The sequence below is a fragment of the Phodopus roborovskii genome, unplaced genomic scaffold (genome assembly GCF_943737965.1).
Source record: "Phodopus roborovskii unplaced genomic scaffold, PHOROB, whole genome shotgun sequence".
Lineage (NCBI taxonomy): Eukaryota > Metazoa > Chordata > Mammalia > Rodentia > Cricetidae > Phodopus > Phodopus roborovskii.
Genome location: NW_026125059.1, coordinates 15,394,292 through 15,416,183, shown reverse-complemented (window position 1 = coordinate 15,416,183; position 21,892 = coordinate 15,394,292). Strand labels below are relative to the sequence as shown.

The window sequence follows — 21,892 nt, the reverse complement described above, 5'->3', positions numbered from 1 at the left end:
ACCAACAACAGACCACAGCAACAGTTCTCCCAAAGCCCTTTTTGGCAAACCCATGAGTTTATTGGGCTTACTTGCAGAATTCACTGTACCACTGAGTCTTACCCCACCACAGAGACCTCTTTCCCCCAATAACTGTGAAGATGGAGTTTCCCGTGAGTTAACCTCCCATGCTGCATATGGGCAGAGGTACATATAGGTGGGAGGGAGATGTAGGAATGAGGGATGAAATCTCGCGTGAGGGTCTAATGACCCTCCCTACCCCTTCTATGAAGAATGTCAACAGGCCATTGAGGGTCACTTGGAAGTAGTCACAACTGCTCTGATAAAGATATTAAGGGCTGTCAGGCTTGGAGAACTGCCTTCCACGACAGCCACCATGCTTCTTTTCAGGGTCTCATGATGTAACCTTGGCTAGCTTGGGACTCACTATGTAGATCAGGCTGTACTGGAATGCTTGCCTCTGCCTCATGAGTGCTTCCTTAAAGGTGTAGGCTACTGTGCCCAGCCTTTGTCTTGTCTTTGTTTTTCCTTTCTTTTTCCTTCCTTCCTTCCTTCCTTCCTTCCTTCCTTCCTTCCTTTTTTCCTTCCTTCCTCTGTTCTTGTTTTCATTTTGCTGCTGTTATAATGCTAGAGATTGCTACACCAGTGCTGAGCCTCTGAACTATAGTAAGTTGTCTTCTTACTCTTTGAAAGATCTCACTGAGCTGCCCAGACTGGCCTTGAACTTGTTCTCCTCCTGCCTCAGCTTCCCAAGTAGCTAGGATTATGGGACTGTGTCACAAGATCTGGGTCATGTCCAGCTTTTAAGCATCTTTTGGGCTTTTGCTATTGAATACATTTTGAAGTGTGAGTCAGTAGGATTTATAGATGATCAAGAATTGTAAATTGAAAGGCGTCAAGAATGTAACCTCCCCAGATACCTCTCCTTTTGGTCTTTTCCTTTGCCTGCCTGCCTTCCTCTCCCTCCTTCCCTCCTTCTCCCTCCTTCCCTCCTTCCCTCCTTCTCCCTCCTTCTCTCCCTTTATTCCTTCTTCCCTCCTTTCCCTTTCTTTTTCTTTTGATGTGGGGTCTCCCTATCTAGTCCATGCTAGTCTTCTCCATCCTTCTGCCTTAACCTTCTAGAATGCTGGAATTTCAGGCATGCGCCACTATTTCTGGGAGAATTTTCTTTATTCTTTTGGTTTGAGGACAGGGTCTCCTTGTATCTCAGTCTGGCCTGGAACTCACTATTATAGTGCAGGCTGGTCTTGAACTTGGGATTCTTCTGCCTTGGCCCTCCAAGTGCAGGGATTAGATTTATGACACCATGCCTTGCATAGATTTTCTAATCTTTCTCTTCTTTGAGTATTCTTTGCCATTCTTTACATTGTTCACCTTGAAAATCCCTAAATAACCCAGCTCTGAAGAGCCTAAAGTGAACTGATTAGGTAAGTTTCCTTAGCTTCATTTTACCAGCCTAATACCTATGTGATCACTCAATTTACTGAATGGCTTTTGGTTTCAGTTTTCTTGTCTTTAAAATGTGGGTTGTGGCTGGGTGATAATGGCACTTTGGAGGCCGAGGCGGATCTCTGTGAGTTTCAGGCCAGCCTGGTCTACAGAGTGAGTTCCAGGCCAGCCTGGTCTACAGAGTGAGTTCCAGGACAGACTCCAAAACCTCACAGAGAAACCTTGTCTCCAAAAAACCTAAAATAAAACAAAACTAAATAAAATGTGGGTTGTGTATGTAGCTTATTTATAGGTAGAGCCTGGCAGACTGAAGACCCAGACTTTGAAGCCCAGCACAAAGCAAAGCAAAACCAAAACTGAAGTTGCTCAGTAGATGGAAGCCATGAATCCAGACAGGAAAGCAGGCGATCCTATTTGTTATTTGTCATCAATCAGTATTTTTATGATCTACCAGTTGCTAGGTCAAGTGTGTCTAACAAGAAGAGCTGATCTTTGTCTTCCTGACACAGGAACTGCCTTGAGTTTGGAGTCTAGGGTGAAGCAGATAACTGAATGGTTAAATGGTGAGAGCCTTTCCATCCCTGGAAATCATGTCCAAAAAAAGCCTCCCAGCGTCGTTCAGAATGTATGTTATCTAGAGACCACTCCCAGGTGTGATGGCACCCTGGATGCTGGGAGTCCTCTCCCCAAGGGTTGTGTGTTGGTATGCTGATAACCAGAGGACACACTTATGGAGGTCACCAGATTCCTTGTGACACTAGAGTGATCCACAACACTGAACCTCCAGGCTCCTCTAGCTGTGGTGTAGTGTTCAACTGTCCCCAATTCCAGGTCCTAGGCGGCCTCTGCATCTACTCCCTGCCTCTTTGCCTTAAGCACATATCTTTTGCAAGTTTCCAGGTGCTGTTTTTGCCCAAAAGGAGATTGGTAATCTACATGAGAGTGTGCAGCCTGCAAAGGAGCTTCTTGGACCTTACAGGACAACTGTGGAAGGCAGCTGGAGTCAGAATAATAATCATAATACTAAAAGAAGGGGTACAGGTGTTGTGAGAAAGCATGTGGGAAGCCCTGGGTCTAATCTCAGAAACAAAAACAATAACAGCCGGATGGTGGTGGCTCACTACTGGGGAGGGAGAGGCAGGCCTCTGTGAGTCTGAGGCCAGCCTCGTCTACAGTGTGAATTCCAGGACAGGCCTCAAAGTAATACAAAGAAACCCTGTCTAGGAAAATCAAAAAAAGTAAAACCAAATCAAAACAAAAACCCCCAACCTAATAGTAATATAATAATTACTATGTGTCTTATATGCGTATTTTTGATCCTATAGCTACCATATACCAAGTAAATATCTTTGTAGTGCATGGTTTAAATACCATAGCACCCCATAACAAACTAGGAGAAAATAATCTCCCACTTCTTATATATTTGGTTGTGAGCCTAGACTTTAATGGCTGAGCCATCTCTCCAGCCCAATCTTCCACTTCTGTGGCCTGCTTTGACCTGGCTATTCTACAGAAACTGTAGACTAGGGAATTACTTTGCAAAACAGACCTTTTGTAAAAGAAATTTACATTTGTAAGGGACATCCACATTAGATGGCATTCTTTACTGGGAGCCCAGCTACTACCAATATTTTTTTTAAGTGAGAGACTTATTTGCATGACAAGAACACCTATTTGCCATACAATTCCTTTCCTTAGCCCCAAGTAACTTGCGTCACCACCACCCTGCCCTAGGATCCCATTCCTTCCTGTAGCTCAGGAAATTTCTGTCATCTGAGCCTTCATATGATGTCATTATTTTTTGGGACTTCCATGGCTATGCAATTAATTAAATATGAGGGTTTTTTCCTGTTAATCTATTTCCTATCTGTTTAATTTGTAAACAAGCCAAAGATACTAGGGGGAAAGCCATTTTTTTCCCTTTACTATACACTCTAGAATTAGAGTTTGGCGAAGTCTTTGCTAACAGGAAGTACTAGAACTGGATTGTTAGGAAGATCACATTAATTAAAATTTAGTAATGGTGACTAATACATAGTTTTTTAAAAAGTCTAAGATTTTGATGGACTTTTTGTAGACGAGAAACCTGAGATAATAGGAGTTTGACTTTTGTCTGAGATAATGCAATTAGGGAGAGGAAGGCTGGGAATCAACCCCCAGGTAATCTGGCTGTGAGCATGCTAGCAATGAAGAGCCAAGGAGATTGATGGGGGAAGCCTTGAATTAAACAAGGTGGAAACTTGTAGTCTTCATTCTGCTGTTGTTTGCAGGACTGGACTGTGTTCATGTGGCCAGCAGGGTTTTTTTTTTTTTTTTGTTTTGTTTTTTGGTTTGTTTGTTTGTTTTTCAGACAGAGTTTCTCTGTAATTTTGAAGCCTGCCTTGGCTTCTTGTAGCTCTTAGCTCTTGTAGACAGGCTGGTCTCGAACACACACAGAGATCTTACTGCTTCTGTCTTCCGAGTGCTGGAATTAATTAAGGCGTTTGCCACCACCACCCGGCCAATGTATAGCTCAGGCTGACTTGGAACTCGTGATCCTCCTGCCTTGGCCTCCTTCAGCAAATACTACCATCAGCGGCTAGCAGTTTTTGGAAGAGAGATCTGAGGCCTGAAATGGGCCTAAATAAAAGGGGTTTGGCTGGGAATCTCCCAGGCTCCTATTTTCCCAGGAAGTCCCAGTAAGGTGACACTCAGTGTCTAGGTGGTAAATGACAACCTAGGCTGGAAAGTCCTTGCCAACACAGTTTATTTAAGCCAGCGAAAATTGAACAAGTCAACAGACGTTTACTCGGAGGTTTCCCACACCTGGTAAGAGAGGCTGCTAAAATTCCTAGATGCTGTCAGTGCAGTTGAGGAAATGCATACATCAGCAGGTGGTGGGTAAGGGACCCCAGGGGTGGGAGGGGAGGGAGGTGCACTCCAGATAATGGCCCAAGCAAAACCTAGGAGACGACATTTCCCCCTCTGGGGCTGGCGTGATCTGGAAGACTTTTACAAACTTAAATATGGAGTAAAAGAATCCCGAGAGAAGAGAGTTTAAGTATGGTGAGAGAAATGTTGCCATTTATAGCTGGTTCTCTCTGAGGCAGCTGAAAAAGCAAGACTTGCAAAGCAAAAGAGGCAAACCCAGAAAAAAAGGGAGCGCGGGGGCTGGGAGCAGTGGCTTGGACTGGAGCAGTGACAATTGGGGCGGGAAGTTTCCCCCATCTGACTCTCCTTATTCGGTTCTTTGCTATGTATATTGCTCAGAGTCTACCTAAGACACGCACAAGGCCGGGCCCTGCGCCTCACTAAGTCCCAGTATCTGGAGGTTCTCGCAAACCTGGGTATTGCATCTGCACAGCCAGACCCGCAGGCTCTGTCTCTGTGCTCCCTCAGGCTACTCCCCACCCCTCCTTAGTCTCCGCCCCCCGTCCTATAGGCCCCTCCTTGGGCTCTGGCGTGCGGGCTCCGCCCTCGTCTCTTGTCCACCCCGCCCCTTCCGTACGCTCCGCCCCCGCGCTCGCGCGCCAGGTCCGGGCGGCGCCGACGCACTTGGCGGGAGATAGGAAAAGTGTTTCTGTGCACTCCCGAGGCTGCTGCAGTTCCTGAGAGCGCGCGGCCAGACCTGTAGACACGCAGACGCCTCAGAGCGCCGCCTGGGGCCGGGAGCGGCCGGAGCAGCCCGAGTCCTGACCCCGGCCCGGCTCCCGCTCCGGGCTCGGCCGGCGGGCGTGAGGGCGCGGCGCGGCCCGGGCCGGGGGGATGTCTCGGCGGACGCGCTGGTGAGCGCTGGGGTTCTCGCCCCTCCCCTTGGGTCTGTAAACATGAGGTGGGGGTTCCTCGCGGGAAATGCACCCCGCGCGGCCGCTCGGTGCAGGGGCGCCGCCCGGTGCAGGGGTGCGCGCCACGCTAAGGGGCTCTAGGGACCCCTCGTCCGGATTCCCGGGCCCAGAGGCCCGGGAACACGAAAGCGCGGGTTCCCCCAGACCCGGTCCCGGCCCTGGGTGAGGTCCATCATCTCCCGCCTAATTGCAGGGTGGGGAAGGAAGGCTGGTGTGCGCGGTGTCAGCTGGAGGCTCACTACCTGGCAGGGAGAGTGTCTCAGTAGTCGCACCGAGTGGGAGGCAGAAGTCTGGGAGACACTTGTCGTTCAAGAGTGGCTCGAATTTGCTGGCTTTCTTTTCTTGTTTGCTTTCCGGGAAGCACAAAGCCCCTGGGCCCTCTGCCGGGTGTGAGGGGATTTATTGTCCGTCTCCTGGGGATTCGGCGGCCGGTTCGGGTTGGTTTCAGAAGCCCTCTTCCTGTCCCACGCTAGTTTTGGGCAGCTGGGGCTCAGCAGAGTCTGATGATGTGTAGCGAGACTGCTCTGCCTGCAGCCGCTGGGCCAAAGGCAGGAGCCGCGTTTCCCGCTTACTAGTTCCCCAGAGGGTAAGTGGCTGGGTGAAACCTGGACCTTTCGTACACCTGTATATCTGGGACCTATTTGCGGGGTTTTCCAGGTTCTCTTAAGAGTGGGGTAATGGGGTCCTGCCGTGTTCCCTCTTGGTTTCCAATCCAGATCATCCACGGCCTCAGATGGCCGAACAGAGCATAAGATACGGAAGAGAGACGACCAGCTTGCTTATTTTTAAGAGTTCTTATGGCTGGAAAGTATTTGGTTCGTGGGTGCTGGTCAGGGTGGGTTCCCGTGCCCCAGTTTCTAAGGCAGTTCAGTGTCCAGGAAGAGCGTCTGGGGCTCATTTGGAGAGATCCTTGTGAAGCAAGGTCTCGGTGCCCCTGCCTCCTCACAAGCCCCAGCCCCTTTTCTGCCACATGTTCTAACTCCCTTGTACCCCAGTGCCCCACTTCCCTCTTGGCCTCTGACTCACCTTTCCCTGGAGCACAGCCCAGAACGTACAAGGGCAAGAGAAAGGGTATGTGTACAAAAATGTTACTTTTTTTTTTTTAAACCACACACTGGCCTCTGCTTTTCAAGCTGTGATTACTAGGGACGTGAGGGTGTAAAGGTGTGGAGTCTGACACAGCACAACCCTGGTTGGCCTCAGTGTTCACATCTGTTAAATGGAGACCTTGAGACTGAGAAGTCGTGAATGCCGTCATCTCCCATCTGCCTAATAGTGTTCTCATTACACAGCATCAGAGCTTCCCTACACAGATACCTTTTGTTCTGGGACATTAGCTGAGCTAATAGATCCTTGTGCTGGGTACTGGAGAAGCAAACTCAATTATGATTTTTGCCTTCTGCTTTACAGTGGTAGGTGGTATATGCATTGGGTCAGAAATGACAGAATAAATCTGTTTGAGATCCAGAGACATGTGTTGTTAGGTTTAGAAACCTCATTGTAATTAAATTTTAACATTCTTCAGTAGACAGCTTCTCTTTGCAAGCACTCATTCATTCATTCACAAATCCACTCATTCCTTGGGCAGATATTTCTTAAGGCTTTCTGTGCTGGATTCCAGTTTGTGATGGTGGTGCTGACCTTTGCGGGTGCTATTAAGACCAGAGGCTGGAGCTGAGGTCAGGGCCTGGTTTTCCAAAGTGCTTTGGGTGTGTAGGAGTGACTGGGAAGCTGTGCTGTCTTTGGGGGGAAGAAAAGGGAAGGGTGTGTAGACGATAGAACCTTGGTAATTGTCTGGTTTGCTTATCTGTTTTCCCAGTTACAGATAGATGACTGACCTAGGAGTATACTTAACAACCTGTGAATATCTGGTTGTTTTCCTTCCTTAATTATCCTCCTTTGCGGTTATGCGCACTTGGGTGTAGGTACCCTCAGAGGTCAGAGGCCATGGATCCACCTGGAGCAGGGAGATGGTGGTAAAGGGTTCCGGAAACTGGTCCTCATCAATTCAGTCCCTAACTAGCATTCTTAGATGTTCATAGTGTGATCTCCCTTTCCAAAGAATTACACTAGATAGTAGGATTTTGGTAGCAGTTAAATGAATTTCATGTTTGTTTGCCCCTGCAAATGTAGACAGGCCCATCTGAGTCTACAGAACTGAGTTCTAAGATAGCCAGAGCTACACAGAGAAACCCTGTCTTGAAAAACAAAACCATAACAAAACCTTCCATGTTAGTTTCTTAAAAAGCCTTCAGAATTCAAATGATTGTGTTCTGAGTTTTTTCTTTTTCCCATTAATTATGCCCACATGCAGGCAAAAATTGGAAAGGGACTGGCAAGAATGAATAAAGTTTTGGGTGTGGTGGAATATGCCTTTAATCCTAGATAAAAGGAATGGAAAACGTTAGTGATGACATTTTAGGTGGATTCCCTAAGTGATTAGGACTTTAAATTTTTTGTTTGTTTTGAGACAGGGTTTCTCTGTTTAATAGCCCTAGCTGTCTTGGAGCTAGCTCTGTAGACCAGACTGGCCTCTGCCAAATGCTAGAATTTAAGGCATAGACCACCATTGCCTGGTGGGATTTTTAAAATTTTGAATGCTTAACTCAGCTGTAAAGGTGCATGCTGTTAATACCAGCACTTGAGAAGCAGAAGCAAGTGGATCTCTGTGAGTTCGAGACCAGTCTGGTCTATAAGAGCTAGTTCCAGGACAGGCTCCAAAGCTACACAGAGAAATCCTGTCTCAAAAAAAAAAAAAAAAAAAAAAAAAAAAAATTGCAGGCTTGATGATTGCATGTCACCTTGGAAATATCCAGTGCCAGGTACTGGCAGTATAATAAGACATCCTCAGCAAATCACCAAAAAACACAAACCTGAGTAGGGCAGATGGCTTAGCAGGTAAAGGTGCTGGCACATTCACATAGGCGTACAGATGTACAGATAATAATGTAATTTTTAAAGCCCATAAACCCATTTCATTGAGATAAAACAGAAGGTTGAGTCTGGGCATTGTGGGGCACACCTTTAATATTAGCACTGGTAGGAGGATCTGAGTTTAGAAATAGCTTGGTCTATACAGCAAGTTCCAGGACAGCCAGGAAAGAAACCACATAGAGTATATCAAAATGAAACTAGTATAAAAACAGACCAGAAGGCAAAAATCTACCTATATTTTTTGGCTTTTTGAGACAAGGTTTTATGGTACCCAGACTAGGCTTAATGATGCAATTATGATGGCCAAACTCCTGATCCTCCACCCCCCCCAAGTGCTGGGATTGCCAGTGTGGCTCACCACACCCAGCCTACACCTACTTTTGTGAAAGTAGAAAAAGGCCTGCCACCCCAAACCTGACCCTGGCCGTACACTATCGTCCCCGGGTGAAGATATGTAAACATGCTCCCCATGACCTTTAGCTTGCTTCCACAGTGAGGAGCTGGATGAGTTACACTACCAGGACACAGACTCAGACCTCCTGGAACAGAGAGACAACAAGTGTAAGGTCAAATGGACACATGAGGAGGTGAGCCAGGCTACTCCGGGAACGGAGGCGCGGGACGGAGGCGCGGGAGAGGGTTAATGGCTGCTGTTGGTGTCTAATGTTCCCCCATCTGTGGACAGTGAAAAAGTTGATGGGCCATCTATTTCTCTTTAGCTCCTCAGAGCATTCTCAGACTCTCAAATCTGAGGATTGAGGGTGTTGTCCACGGACATTTCTCGTCCTTTATCTTAGTCTTCTCTCTGCTATGTCCTAATTCCGGAGAGGAGGTAGCTCCTAACAAAAGGTTTATTCACCTCACCATTCTGGGGTGCGTGTAATGGACGTTTTTTTACTGGTGGGGACTGTTCCTGGGCAGTTTAGAGCATCATCACACAACAAAGGGGATATGTAAGAGGCAGTGCCAAACTGGCTTTTATAATAGACGTAATAACCCATCCCCATCGGTCCGGGTACTAATAATCCATTTTGACAGCAGAGATTATATGACTTCAATACCTCTAATCCTCATGAGACTACCTCATCATACTGCATAGTGCAGATTAAGTTTAAACATGAGTTTGGCTTCTAGGAAGCTAAATCTGCAGCCCTTGTAAAAAATGATTATTACTTGTTTAAAAATTTAAAGCAATAATTTTATTTTATATGTATGGGTATTTTGCCTGCATGTGTATAGTTTGCACCACTCGTGTACCTGGTAGAAATAGGTCAGAAGAGGGTGCCAGGTCCATTGGACTAGAATTGCAGGGGGGCTGTGAACTGCACTGTGGGTGCTGGGAATTGAACCCAGGTCCTCTGGCAATGAGCAGCCAGTACTCCTAACCACCAAGCCATCTCTCCAGCCCCTTTTAATGTTATGTATTGTTATTTTTGTGAAAGAGGGCTGGTGTGTGCTACAGGTTTTCTTTTCCTTTGCTGTTGTGTGTGTCTATTGAGATAACTTTTGGGGGTCAGCTCTTTCCCATTGGGCCCTAGGGATTGAAGCCAGGCTTATCCACTGAGCAGTCTCTGGCACTTTTTGGTTTTGAGACAGGGTTTTTGTTTTGTTTTTAATATGTGGGATTTATCGGAGAAACAGGATTTTTAATGTATGCTGGGCGGGCCTCCCAGTTTGTTACACAGCTGAAGATAGAGTGCAGCATACGCTGGGCAAACATTGTAGCAGCACAGCTGCATCCCGGGGGATGAGTGGGAAAGTGAATTGCTGTTTGTTTGTGGAATTTTGTTGTTTTTGATTTGAGGTGGATTTCTTGTATTCCAGGCTGCTGTGGAATGCTAGCTAGCTATATACTTTAGGATGGCCTTGAACTCCTGATCCTACTGTCTATTTCAAGTGCAGAGGTTAAAATAGACACCTCCCTTTTTTCAGTTTTCTAAAATTTCCCCACAGTGGCAGCTCACCGATACTTTGTAACAAGCACGGTGGGCCTCGATCAGCTGCTGTAGTGCCTATTCATGGTAGAACTCTGAATAAATCATCCCAGCCCTCCACCACTAGGATCCTGCTTCCCCTCTTCCAGTCTCGCTCATTTTTTTTTTTTTTTCTAATTTATTTTTTAAAACCTGTCTGCCAACCATCATGAAGAGTTAATCACAGTAGCTTCCAGTATATCCCCCCAGCAGTGAGTGGCTATTCTTGTGTTTGCCTGAGGCTTTGATTACCATCTTCCTCCCTGTCAGGCAGATGTGTTGCTGCCTACTACTGTGACTAAGACTTGGCACTTAGTAGGCACTCACTTCCTGAGTGAACATGTGAATATGGCAGTATCGTGGCACCTGTAAATCTTTGCACACATGTGAGCTAAACCCTGTGTCTTTCGTACACTGGCAGGATGAACAGCTGAGGGCCCTGGTAAGGCAGTTCGGACAGCAAGACTGGAAGTTCCTGGCCAGCCACTTTCCTGTGAGTACCCTCCCCCCAGGCAAGGACCCTGAGTGGCCTGCTGCAGAGGTACTTAGAAAGCAGAAGTAAAGCCTGGAGGCTGGGCGGTGGTGGTGCGCTCGCACCTTTAATCTCAGCATGCCTGTGGGACCTGGACAAAGGGCAGAGGCAAGCTGATCTCTGAGTTCTCTGCTGAGCTAGTTCCGGAGGGTCAGGGCCACACAGAGAAAAAAAAACCTGGTCTTGAAAAGCCAAACTAAGCAAAAAACAAAGCCAGAAGGCATCCAGTGAGAAGATTCTAGGCAGCTGCTTTAGCGTAATTGGGGTCCTAGGCCCAAAGGCATGTTTGCATTTCTTCCTGCAAAGCAGGAGCACCTGGACACTGAGCTTCGGGCTATCAGCTTGACACTGAGTTGGGGGGGGGCACCCTTTGAGCAGACTTCTGGCTGAGGCCCCTGCACAGGTGGCTGGTGCTCCTCCCTCCCAGGACTGCAGGCATCTGGACAGCACAGTGCTCAGGGCTGTGACTTAACTGCTGGGGTTCCCTAGGCATCTCAGGACGAATCATCATATTTTTCTGTGCCCGCCCCCAATCCTCTTTCTCCTTTTCTTCCTTGTAATCTGCACTCTATAAAGAATAAAAATGTGGGGCTGGAGTGGTAGCTCAGTGGTTAAGAACACTGGCTACATTTCCAGAGGATCCTGGTTTGATTACCAGCACTCACAGCTCTCTGTAACTCCAGTTCCAGGGCATCCAATACCTTCACACAGACATGCATATAGGCAAAACACCAATGCACACAAACTAAAGATAAATAAGTCATTAAAAAGTAAATAAAAATGTTCTCCAAGAAGAAAGCAGGAATCACTAGTAAGTCCCACAAAGCCTTTATGGACTTTGAGACAGTGCATCCCACACACGTACTGGGTTCAGAGGGTGGGAGGTTCCTTGCCACAGGGCCTGCGTTTATCCTTTGAAGCAAAAATGATGCAACTGTGTTCTGGTAGGTCAGCCTCTAGTATGTGGTGGGTGCATGGCATAGGACACAGCTACCTGACCTGTGTATGCTTGCATTCTGGCCTCTGAGCTTAGGGTTCAACCAGACTTCAAGGTTACTGCCCCATAATTATTTCTGTTCTTGTCCCAGAACCGCACAGATCAACAATGCCAGTACCGGTGGCTGAGGGTTTTGAATCCAGACCTTGTTAAGGGACCATGGACCAAAGAGGAAGATCAGAAGGTATGTGCTGGCAAAAGGACTGTGGACACAGTGACACAGTGGACTGTCACCACTGCCAGTGAGTCAGGCACTGTGAGATGTCTAAACATCCACTCCTCTCCACTTTCTTTAGTCCTAAGTGTATTCAGGGGTGTGTGTGTGTGTGTGTGTGTGTGTGTGTGTGTGTGTGTGTGTGTGTAGGCATACACATGTGTGCATGTGTGTGCTTCTCAGACCGGAACCTTCCAAGTGCTGGGCTTACAGTTGCTGCTTCACCCCATGAATTACCCAGTTTTCAACGGTAACCTTAGCTGTCATGTAGAACCTGGAAAGGTAATGCTCAGTGCACATAAGGGGCTTGCTCAGCCAGTGGCAGCTACCACTGGTGCTATAATATGATAGATGCTTCGATAATGGTTACACCACACAACCACAGACCTTGTTTAATAGTGCTTCAGATGAAACCTATTGCATGTTGGTCAAACTCTCCATCTCCACCACTGAGCTTATTTATCTCCCCTCTAACCCCTTCCCTAGGATTTTTTTTTTTTTTTTGAGACAGGGTCTTGGGTAGCTTGGGCTGATCTTCCTGTCTCTGTCTCCCATGTGAAAGGATTATAGGTGTTTGCCACATTTGGCATTTTCATATTTTATTTCTTTAACGTATGTAGTCTTGTCAAGAGGTGGGTTATTCCCATGTTAAAGGTGGGTAAACCAAGGCACATAAAGTACTTGACATTCCCCAGACCATGATCACTCCTATGTAGAGCTCTGGTGAATCTTAGGTGGTGTTAGCCCATATGATGCCATTTCACCTTGGTAGGCACAGCACCCAAGAAAAGCAGGGGTGAAAAGCATTGTCGTGGTAGATGCATACTCCCGTTCAAATGGGATGTGACAACTGGAAAATTTTAATCACAGCAAACTGGGTGTGGTGGCACGGGTCTGTAACCCCAGCACTGGGGAGGGGGAAGCTGAAGGATCAGGCGTTAAAGGCCAACCTGGTGGACATAGTGAGACCCTGTCTCAGTTTTTTTAACTACACAGAAATGAAATAGAATATTTCCACATAAAAATTCCGTTTTTCTATAAGCATCTACTCTTCCCTGCTTGTGACAGTGTGCACATGAGGATATGTGTGTGTCAAGAATTGAGGGAGCCTGTCGATAGTGGTGCACGCCTTTAATCCCAGTACTTGGGAGGCAGAGGCAGGTGGATTTGTGAGTTCTAGGTCAGCCAGGCTACACAGAGGAACCATGCCTCCGCATAAACAAGGAATTGAGGAGGGCTTATGGGTAGATATGACTCTTAGGTTTGTGTCCTGAGCAATCTAAGAGTTGATTGAAGGCTGAAGTCTAGCTCTAGGTGCCACGCATGACCTGGGATGCTCCCCTCCTGATTTCCACAGCACTGCCCAGAGGACTTGGCATAGCCCTGTAGTGTGACGGACACACACACACACACACACACACACACACACACACACACGACTACCCACTGGATATGGCAGTTGCTGTAGTAGAGGTGTTTGAGGGGCTGCTCTGTCACTGATGTTTTCTTCAAGGTCATTGAGCTGGTCAAGAAGTATGGCACAAAGCAGTGGACGCTGATTGCTAAGCACCTGAAGGGCCGGCTGGGGAAGCAGTGCCGTGAGCGATGGCACAATCACCTCAACCCTGAGGTGAAAAAGTCCTGCTGGACCGAGGAGGAAGATCGCATTATCTGTGAGGCCCATAAAGTGCTGGGCAACCGCTGGGCTGAGATCGCCAAGATGCTGCCAGGGAGGTGAGTTGTCTTGTAGTAGGGAGGGTGCAGGTGGGGTGCTGTTCCAGGACGTGAGGCCCATGCTTGATGGAGTGACCCAGAATACCCTGATCAGTGCCTTGTCTCCAGGTCTCCCAGAGACGAGCATCAGAAGGAAGAAAGTAGGTCTAAAAAGACAGTACCAGAAAAGGCAGATTGTATCCTGTTAAAGGGGGTATAATGGAAACACTGGTTTCTATCACCATTTCCCACTTTGTACTAAATCAGATTTTAGAGACAGGGACTTACTTTACTGTGCATGCCATGCTGGTGTTGAGCCTAGGTTGACTTCAAACTTGTGACCTTGGCCTCACGAGTGCTATGGATGTAGATGTGCCCCACCATACCGAGCCAGTCTCCATCCATATTTGTGAATGATTTGTTTGGTTGGTTTTTTGAGACAGGGTTTCTCTGTATTGCTTTGGATCCTGTCCTGGAACTAGCTCTAGACTAGGCTGGCCTTGAACTCAGAGATTTGCCTGCCTCTGCCTCCCAAGTGCTGGGTTTAAATACATACAACCACCAATGCCAGGCTTGATTTGTTGTTTTTAAAGTATTACTTCTGGGTTCTTATTTTTGTTTTGTTATGTGTACAAATGTTTTGCCTGCTTATGTGTCTGTACCATGTACATGATTGATGCCAGAGGAGGCCAGAAGAGGGCGTTGGATACCCTAGGACTAGAGTTACAGTTGTGAGCTGCTCTGTGGGTACTGGGAATCAAATCAGGATCCTCTGGAGGAGTAATTGGTGCTATTAGCTTTTGGGCCATCTATCTCCTAGCTCCTGTGATGTTTTTCCGAAGATGGAGGCTTCTGTCCTACCTGGTCCCACAGCTGTTTAGCCCCAAATAAACACACAGAGGCTATATTAATTATTAAACTGTTTGGCCAATGGATTAGGCTTCTTATTGGCTAGCTCTCTCTTAATTATTACCCCATTTCTGTTAATCTATGTGTTGCCATGAGGCTGTGGCTTACACATAACCTTTGACAGCATGGCCTCTCGTTGCTCGGCATCTCCTCTCTGCCTTCCTCTTCCCAGCCTTCCCCTGGTTTTTGAGTAATAGTAACAGGATAGATCACAAATTTAGTCTTTTGGGACTCTGACACTCTTTGCTTCCCCGATGCCCTGTTATATCTAGTTTCCTTTCTGTTGGTGTGATAAAGCACTGACCTAAGCAAGTTGGGGGGAGGTAAGGGGTTTTTTGTTTTTGTTTTTTGCTTTCACTTCCAGGTCACAGCTGAGGGTAGTAAAGCAGGAATTTGAAGCCCAAACCAGGGAAGAACATTGCTTACTCACCTGTTTACTTCCCTGAGTATATTTCTAGGCATATACTCAGCAAACTTTTTTGCTTTTTGAGGCAGGGTCCTTATATAGCCCTAGCTGTCCTGAACTCTCTGTAGACCAGGTTGGCCTTGATCTCACGGAGATCCACTTGGCCTCTGCCTCCTGAATGCTGGGATTAAAGGCGTATACCTTTGCTGTAACACTAACACTGTCAGTGTTAATTAAAACTAACTAGATGCACATACCATGATGTGGTCCTACACCTTTAATCCCACCACTTGGGAGGCAGAGGAAGAGTAAGGCCAGCCTGGTCTACAGAGAGTTCCAGGACAGCCAGGGCTACACAGATAGACCTTGCCTCAGGCTAGCTAGATACCTATTAAATCCCATGACTTCAATTTTGAGTTAGGACAGTAGAGCTTTTAAATTAGGCATGGAATATAAATAGCCCGTTAAGAAAGGTAAAAGTAGCTGGGTAGTGGTGGTGCAGGCCTTTAATCCCAGCACTAGGGAGGGCAAAGCAGGTAGATCTCGAGTTCTAGGCTAGCCTGGTCTACAGAGTTAGTTCCATGACAACCAGGACTACACAGAGAAACACTGTCAGGAAAAAGAAAAAGAAACAAACAAAACCAACCAATCAAAGAAAGGCCGAGGCAGGACTGGAGAGATGGATTTCAGTTCCCAGCATTCAGAAGGTAGCTAACAGCCCTCTAACTCAGTTCCAGAGGCTATAACGCCCTCTTCTGACCGATGCATGTGTATAGTCCAGGCTGCGCATGCAAGCAGGAGTACCCATTCCCTTGTGTTCATGACTGCCACCCTGTGGTTAGAGTCCACCTGTTTATTGTTTTAGTGCCCCCCTGCCTTCATTGGCACCCTGAGCTTAGTCCTCAACTTTATTTCACATTTAATAGATGATTTTGAGTAGATGTAGAGTTTGAAAATAATTTTTGTTGGGAATATTGAGTGTCCCGTGATCTTTTCCTTTTTCTCTTTGATTTTATTTCCTGAGAAGTTTCATGGTTTTTACCTCCCAGTCCTTTGCAAATTATTTTAATTGAGAACTTTTGCTTTCTAAATTCTCTTTTTCTGGATGGGGTTCTTAACATATGTTTGCAACTACTTGTTTCACTATTGCTACTGTGTTAAAAACATCAAAAGACAAAAATCTTCCCTGCATTGTGTGTTTGCCTAAAGCAGGAGTTCTTAGCTTATGGATTGAGATCCTTTTGTTGGTCAAACAACCCTTTCACAGGGATCATCTAAGACCATTGGAAAACACAGATACTTTACAATTCATATCAGTAGCAAAGCCACAGATATGAGGTAGCAATGAAAATAATTTCATGGTTAGGTCTCACCACAACATTGAACTGTACCAAAGGGTCGTAGTATTGGGGAGGTTGAGAAGCACTGGCCTAGTGTTTCTCTTTGTTTTGCCCATCCATATTGGTTATTACAGGAGGTTTGCTTTGAAGGAGTGCCGATCTGTGGTTGGCCCTCCACAGTTAAGAAGCACTCGTGAGCATTATTGAAGCCTACTGCATACCTCTGGTGCTTACCTGCTGATGCGTTTTACTGCCAGATTTGTCCGCTGGCCCTTTGGGAGGACACTGTAAGAATTAATGCTTTTCTCTGGAGTTACTCATTTCCCCAGAGATAGATGATTCCTTTAAGGAGCTGTTGCCTGTGGTGCCCTGGCAGGGAGAAGGGGGTTGGGAATCTCACCTCCAGGTTGCAGATTTCCATGAAGCCCCAGTTTCTGCCCTGTGCACTGTTTCTGTCCACAGTTGCTGGGTTATATCTGCAGTCAAATGCTTTGGCACTGAGCTGTACCCCCAACACAGAAGCTGGGCTATTTTAAAAGAGGAAACATTGGCTCTTCCTGTCAGAAGGTCAGGGCCAGGAGCTAGAGGTTGGACAGCTGCTCTGTTTAACCTGTGCCTATCTGTGCTGCTTATTCAGTCTGGTGGCTCCAGTCCTGGGGCTGTTGGAGTTCTGGGAGGAGCCTTGGGGTGAATTGATTGTAGCTAGAATCGATTTGGTTTGGACTCCTAGTCTCCTGGCCTGGCTGTTGCTCACCTGACCTCTTTCTACCTTCTGATAACTTCTAAAATCTGATTTGCGACCAGTTGTCTCCCTATTTCCTGTCCTTACTTTACTGCTGTTTTCTTGTGTTTTGTTTTGAGTCCTCTGTCATGGCAGTGTAATCCTGGGAGGCAGAATAAAGAGGAGGCCTGTTATAAAGTGTCTTCTTGAGTTTGAACTGCCTGTTCTCATAACTTTAGTCCCCGTGTGTTGTCTTTGAGGGTCTGCCTTGTTCTTGGTTGAGGACTCAGAGCCCCTTCCCTGTGTGGCATGGTTGGCCTTCACGTGCCAGTGGCCTCACCTCCATTTGCCGTCACCTTGGTTGCTTGATCCTGATCCTGAGCTATTCTGACCCCACCCCCACACACACTGCCGCCACTCTGACAGTTTTGCATCTCTTGCTGCCCTGCCCTGTTGTGAGGCCCACTGGCATGCTGTCAGTTCTCAAAGCTGTTTCTTCAGAGACTCAGTCTTGCCTTGAGTTCTGCATTTGCTTATTTGACGGAGATAATGTGGGGATTTGCTAAGCCATCCAGGGCTACACACAGTGAGACTCATTGTAGAGCTGACCGGTGCATTCGGGGCATTCGGCCGAAACTTCACTAAGAGGCAGAGAAGCCTCCAAGAGGAGGAGGACTTTGGGTCAGAGGTCCCTGGATTTCCCCACAGAACCGACAATGCTGTTAAGAATCACTGGAACTCCACTATCAAGAGGAAAGTAGACACGGGAGGCTTCCCAAGTGAGTCCAGAGACTGCAAGCCTGTCTACCTGCTTTTGGAACTTGAGGACAAGGACCGCCACCAGAGTGCCCAGCCCCTGGAAGGCCAGGTGAGTGGCTGCCTGTGGCTCATCAGTCTCTGGGCTCCATTCCAGGGTGATTGGTTTGCTTTATTCCCTGTTACCTGACCCTATCTCCTCAATACCTTCCCCAGAGCCACTCACTCATTTCTGCCCTGGGGTCTGAGTGTGGCCATCATGTTTCTAGGTCTTTCCTTGTGATAACCTATCCCTAATTTGCCTGCAAGACAGGCAAGCAGTCACATAATTTTGAGAAGTGGTTGGAGAGTTCTCAGCCTCCTACCCCTTTCAGTAACTTTTTTCTTAAAGGTCTTTCCAGGCTACAAACTGAAATTGTGCTTGCTATTCTTAAAAATTATTTTTATAGCTGGGTGGTGATAGTGTGCACGCCTTTAATCCCAGTTCTTGGGAGGCAGAGGCAGGCAGGTCTACATGAATTCCAGGCCATCCTGGTCTACAAAGAGATACTCTGCCCTCCCCCTCCCCCAAATAAATAAGTAAGTAAATATTCAGTTGTTAGAACCCATATGGGGGACAACTTGTTCATGGTGTGTGTGGTTTTTGTTTTGTTTTGTCTTTTGAGACAGGGTCTCTGTAGCTCTGTCTGTATCAGAATTTGTTATGTAGACCCGGCTGGCCTCAGATGCATGGATCATCTGTCTCCCCAATACTAGAATGAAAGGCATGTACCGCCATGCCTGGCCTTTGGGGGCCAACTTGTAGGAGCTGGCTCTCTCCTTCTACCACCTGAGTTTCAGCTCGTTCTACCTGCCAAGCCATCTCACCAGCCTGTGTTTCCAGTCTGAGAATTCTTACATGTGCATGTAAGAGCCCACAGAGATGAGGTGAGGGCATTGGATCCTCTAAAACTGAAGTTACTGAAAGTTGTGAGCCTCCATGTAGGCTCTAGGAAGTGAACCGGGATCCTCTGCAAGAGTGGTAACCTACTCTTAACTGCTGAGTCATCTCTCTAGCCTCTTATCGGCCATTTAAAAAGGATCAGACCTATTGATAGAAAATGTTCTAGCATTCAGCATATGTTCTGAATTACGATAAAAAGCACACTGGTGTATTTGTAGCTACTTCACCACCATTCCAACCACATGCTCACACACCACCATGGCTCTCCACTGCCATCTAGAAGAGCATTGGTTCTCAACCAGTGGGTCCTGACTGATGGTATGGTGGGAGGTTGGCTGGCCATTTCACAGGGGTCACCTAAGACCATTCGAAACTCAAGCGTATTACCATCTACCCAGAATTCCTTTTTTTGGGGGGGGGGTCAGCCTTTAACCTCCCAATGTCTCTGATGTGCTTTCTTATTTCTACGGTTATAGACATTGAAACTGATATGTGCATGCACTACATCTCTGCTCCCAAAACAGATGTTTTGGGTTTTTGGGTTTTTTTTCTTAATGATTATTATTTGCACTAGGGAGGCAGAGGCAGGCAGATCTCTGAGTTCAAGGCCTAGCTGGTCAACCAGAGTGAGTTCTAGGACAGGCAAAGCTACAGAGAAACAAAACAACAAAAAGATACTTGTATTTGTGTTCGTGTATATGTGTGTGAGTCAAAGTAGGCACATGCATAGCCATCAAAGGATTACTTTTGGGGGTGTCAGTTCTCTCCTACCATGGGTTCTGGGAATTGAAGTCAAGTTGCTAGGCTTGAGTAGCAAGCACTTTTGCCCACTGAGCTAACTTGCTGCGGTCCTGACCACTCCCCCTGTGTTGCTCCTTTTGTCTGGTTTTATTTACACGTATAAAATAGTGACTTATTAGAATGGCTTACAGGTTTTCAGACTGTGGTTCACCTAGTCCAACAATGCCTGTCTACCAACAGACAGTCCAAGAATCCATCCAGTAGTTCTGTCCAGAAGACAGATGTCCCAGTTGTTCTTCAGGGTACACTGGAACCCTGAAGAAGTTGACGCTAATGCCATTGAGGGAGTGGACTTGCCGTTGAGAGTGAGAGCAAGCAGGCAAAGGGCAGAAGCTTCCTTCCGTGTCCACTGTGTAGGCTGTCACCAGAAGGGTGGTTTAGATTAAAGGTGGATTTTCCCACCACAAAAATTCTGAGTTAGGAGTGGTTCTTTCCACTTCAGATGATTTAACTAAGAAAAATCCCTCACAGTGTATCCAGCTGCTTGGGTTTCAGTTAATTCCAGCTGTAGTCAGGTTAACAACCAAGAATAGCCATCATAAGTCCACCGAATATCAACCTTACACATACCTCCTTAAGTCAGGCTTAGTTTCTAAATGAAAGCAATAGCCAGCTTATAATTACATCTAACAAGATGTAACTATCTGTTGTACAACCACAAATGCATTATATGCTTTTAGAATAGGTAGAAATGTCCCTTAATTGATGTTATATGATAAATAAAGGCATTGGTTGTGCATGCCTTTAATCCCAGCACTCAGGAGGCAGAGGCAGGCAGATTTCTGTGAGTTCAAGGCCAGTCTGGTTTACAGCATCAGTTCCAGGGCAGGCTCCAAAGCTACAGAGAAACCCTGACTCGGACCATTCTGGCCAGTCCATTGGATAGATGATAGATTGGATAGAAGTAAGTCCTGTCATTTCTCTTTCCAAACAAACTGTATGACCATGTGTACTGTTTGTTGTTCTTTAGTTACAGGTATAAGAATAAAAACTGGAGAAGGGGGGTGGAGGGTGGTAGTCCCGAGTGAGGGTCCCAAGTGAGTGGGGTCCCAAGGTAAAGGACCACGTGGGAGAGCATAGCAGGTTTCATAGCAGGTGAGGGTGACCCAGGCGGGAGGGAATAACACGCCAGGCAGATAGAGCTTAAATGAGTTTATTTAGAAAGGGGAGTGAGGGAGAAGGGAAGAGACATAAAGGCACCGGGAACAGAAGAGAAGAGAGGGGGAGAGAAGAAGAGGGAGGTAGCTGGTGGCCAACAGAAAGCAGGAGAGAGCTAAAGAGCGTAAGTGGGCAGGGGTCTGACTTTTAAAGGCTCCTGTACACCTGCCTGCAGACTAGTACTTATGGAACCCTGGGCTGACCAGAGTACTGCCTGAGTGCGTTCTGCCAGGAGACAGGGGAAGGCCAGTGTAATGCCCGAGTCCTTACATGTACTGCCCAAAGTTCTGCCCACTGTGAAGATTTCCTGTCTCTGGTGTCTTTCAGCCTTGTCCCAGAAAGGGGCTAATGCTGCAGCTATCCACTTCTGGGTGGTCCCTGCATAACGGGCAGAAAACCAGGCCCTAATCTTCCTCAGTCAACCGATCATAGGGAAACACCCCAGGAGGCTACAGGTGAATGTTTGGTAGCAGACAGCACTGTAACAGGAGTAGAGACCATAGGCACGTGGGCAACTTCGTGTAGTCTTACTTGTACCTTTGTGACTTTCTGGGGCCTAGGCATATATGAACTTTCATTTGACAATAAATTGCTGCTGTGCATGTCCAACTTTTATGACTTGGAAGGTCAGATAACACCCAGCTTGTGATGGGGCCCAATAGCAGGCCAAGAACTGTCTCTCAAAGGGAGGATACTTGTCTGCAGACAATAGAACCTTGCTCCTAAATCGCAAAGCTCTCTTCTGTGGTTCACCTATAGAGGCCTATCAAAATTCCAGATGACACCCTATCTGCCACTAACACCTCAAGTAACCATTAGGTCTGCTGGATCTGGTGGTCCAAGTGGTAGAGCAGCCCACACAGCAGCCTAGACCTATTGAAGAGCCTTCTCCTGTTCCAGGCCCCAGGCCCCAGGCAAAGCTAGCAGCTTTCAGAGTCTCTGGATGTATGGACCAAAGTGGTAGCTACCTCGTGTGATACTTTGTGGAAGAGACAAGTGATCAAGAGCCCTTCTGAGTTATGACACAGGGCTGGAAAGTTAATGTGTAAAAGCCATACTGCTGTCTTGCCTGCTGAAAGCAAATAGTTCTGAGAAAGCCAAGCCGCATACCATGTACCTCAGGAGATGTGTTAATCTGCTCAAGTAAGGACGCTACATCTGGTACAGCTGCTGCAATTGGAATCACTACTTGATTGAGTTTTGATGGTCAGCTGCCATTCTC

The 21,892-nt window shown here is 47.0% G+C and overlaps 1 protein-coding gene across 1 annotated transcript in view; it reads left to right on the top strand.

Moving 5' to 3' along the window:
• Nucleotides 1-4,975: 4,975 nt before the first annotated feature.
• Mybl2 (MYB proto-oncogene like 2) overlaps nt 4,976-21,892 on the top strand; it is a 31,023-nt gene continuing 14,106 nt past the window's right edge. The window contains exons 1-6 of the mRNA XM_051187112.1: nt 4,976-5,213; nt 8,701-8,794; nt 10,602-10,673; nt 11,801-11,893; nt 13,437-13,657; nt 17,721-17,880. Of these exons, the coding sequence (XP_051043069.1) occupies nt 5,194-5,213; nt 8,701-8,794; nt 10,602-10,673; nt 11,801-11,893; nt 13,437-13,657; nt 17,721-17,880 (660 nt within the window). The 5' untranslated portion in view covers nt 4,976-5,193. The remainder of the gene's footprint in view (nt 5,214-8,700; nt 8,795-10,601; nt 10,674-11,800; nt 11,894-13,436; nt 13,658-17,720; nt 17,881-21,892) is intronic.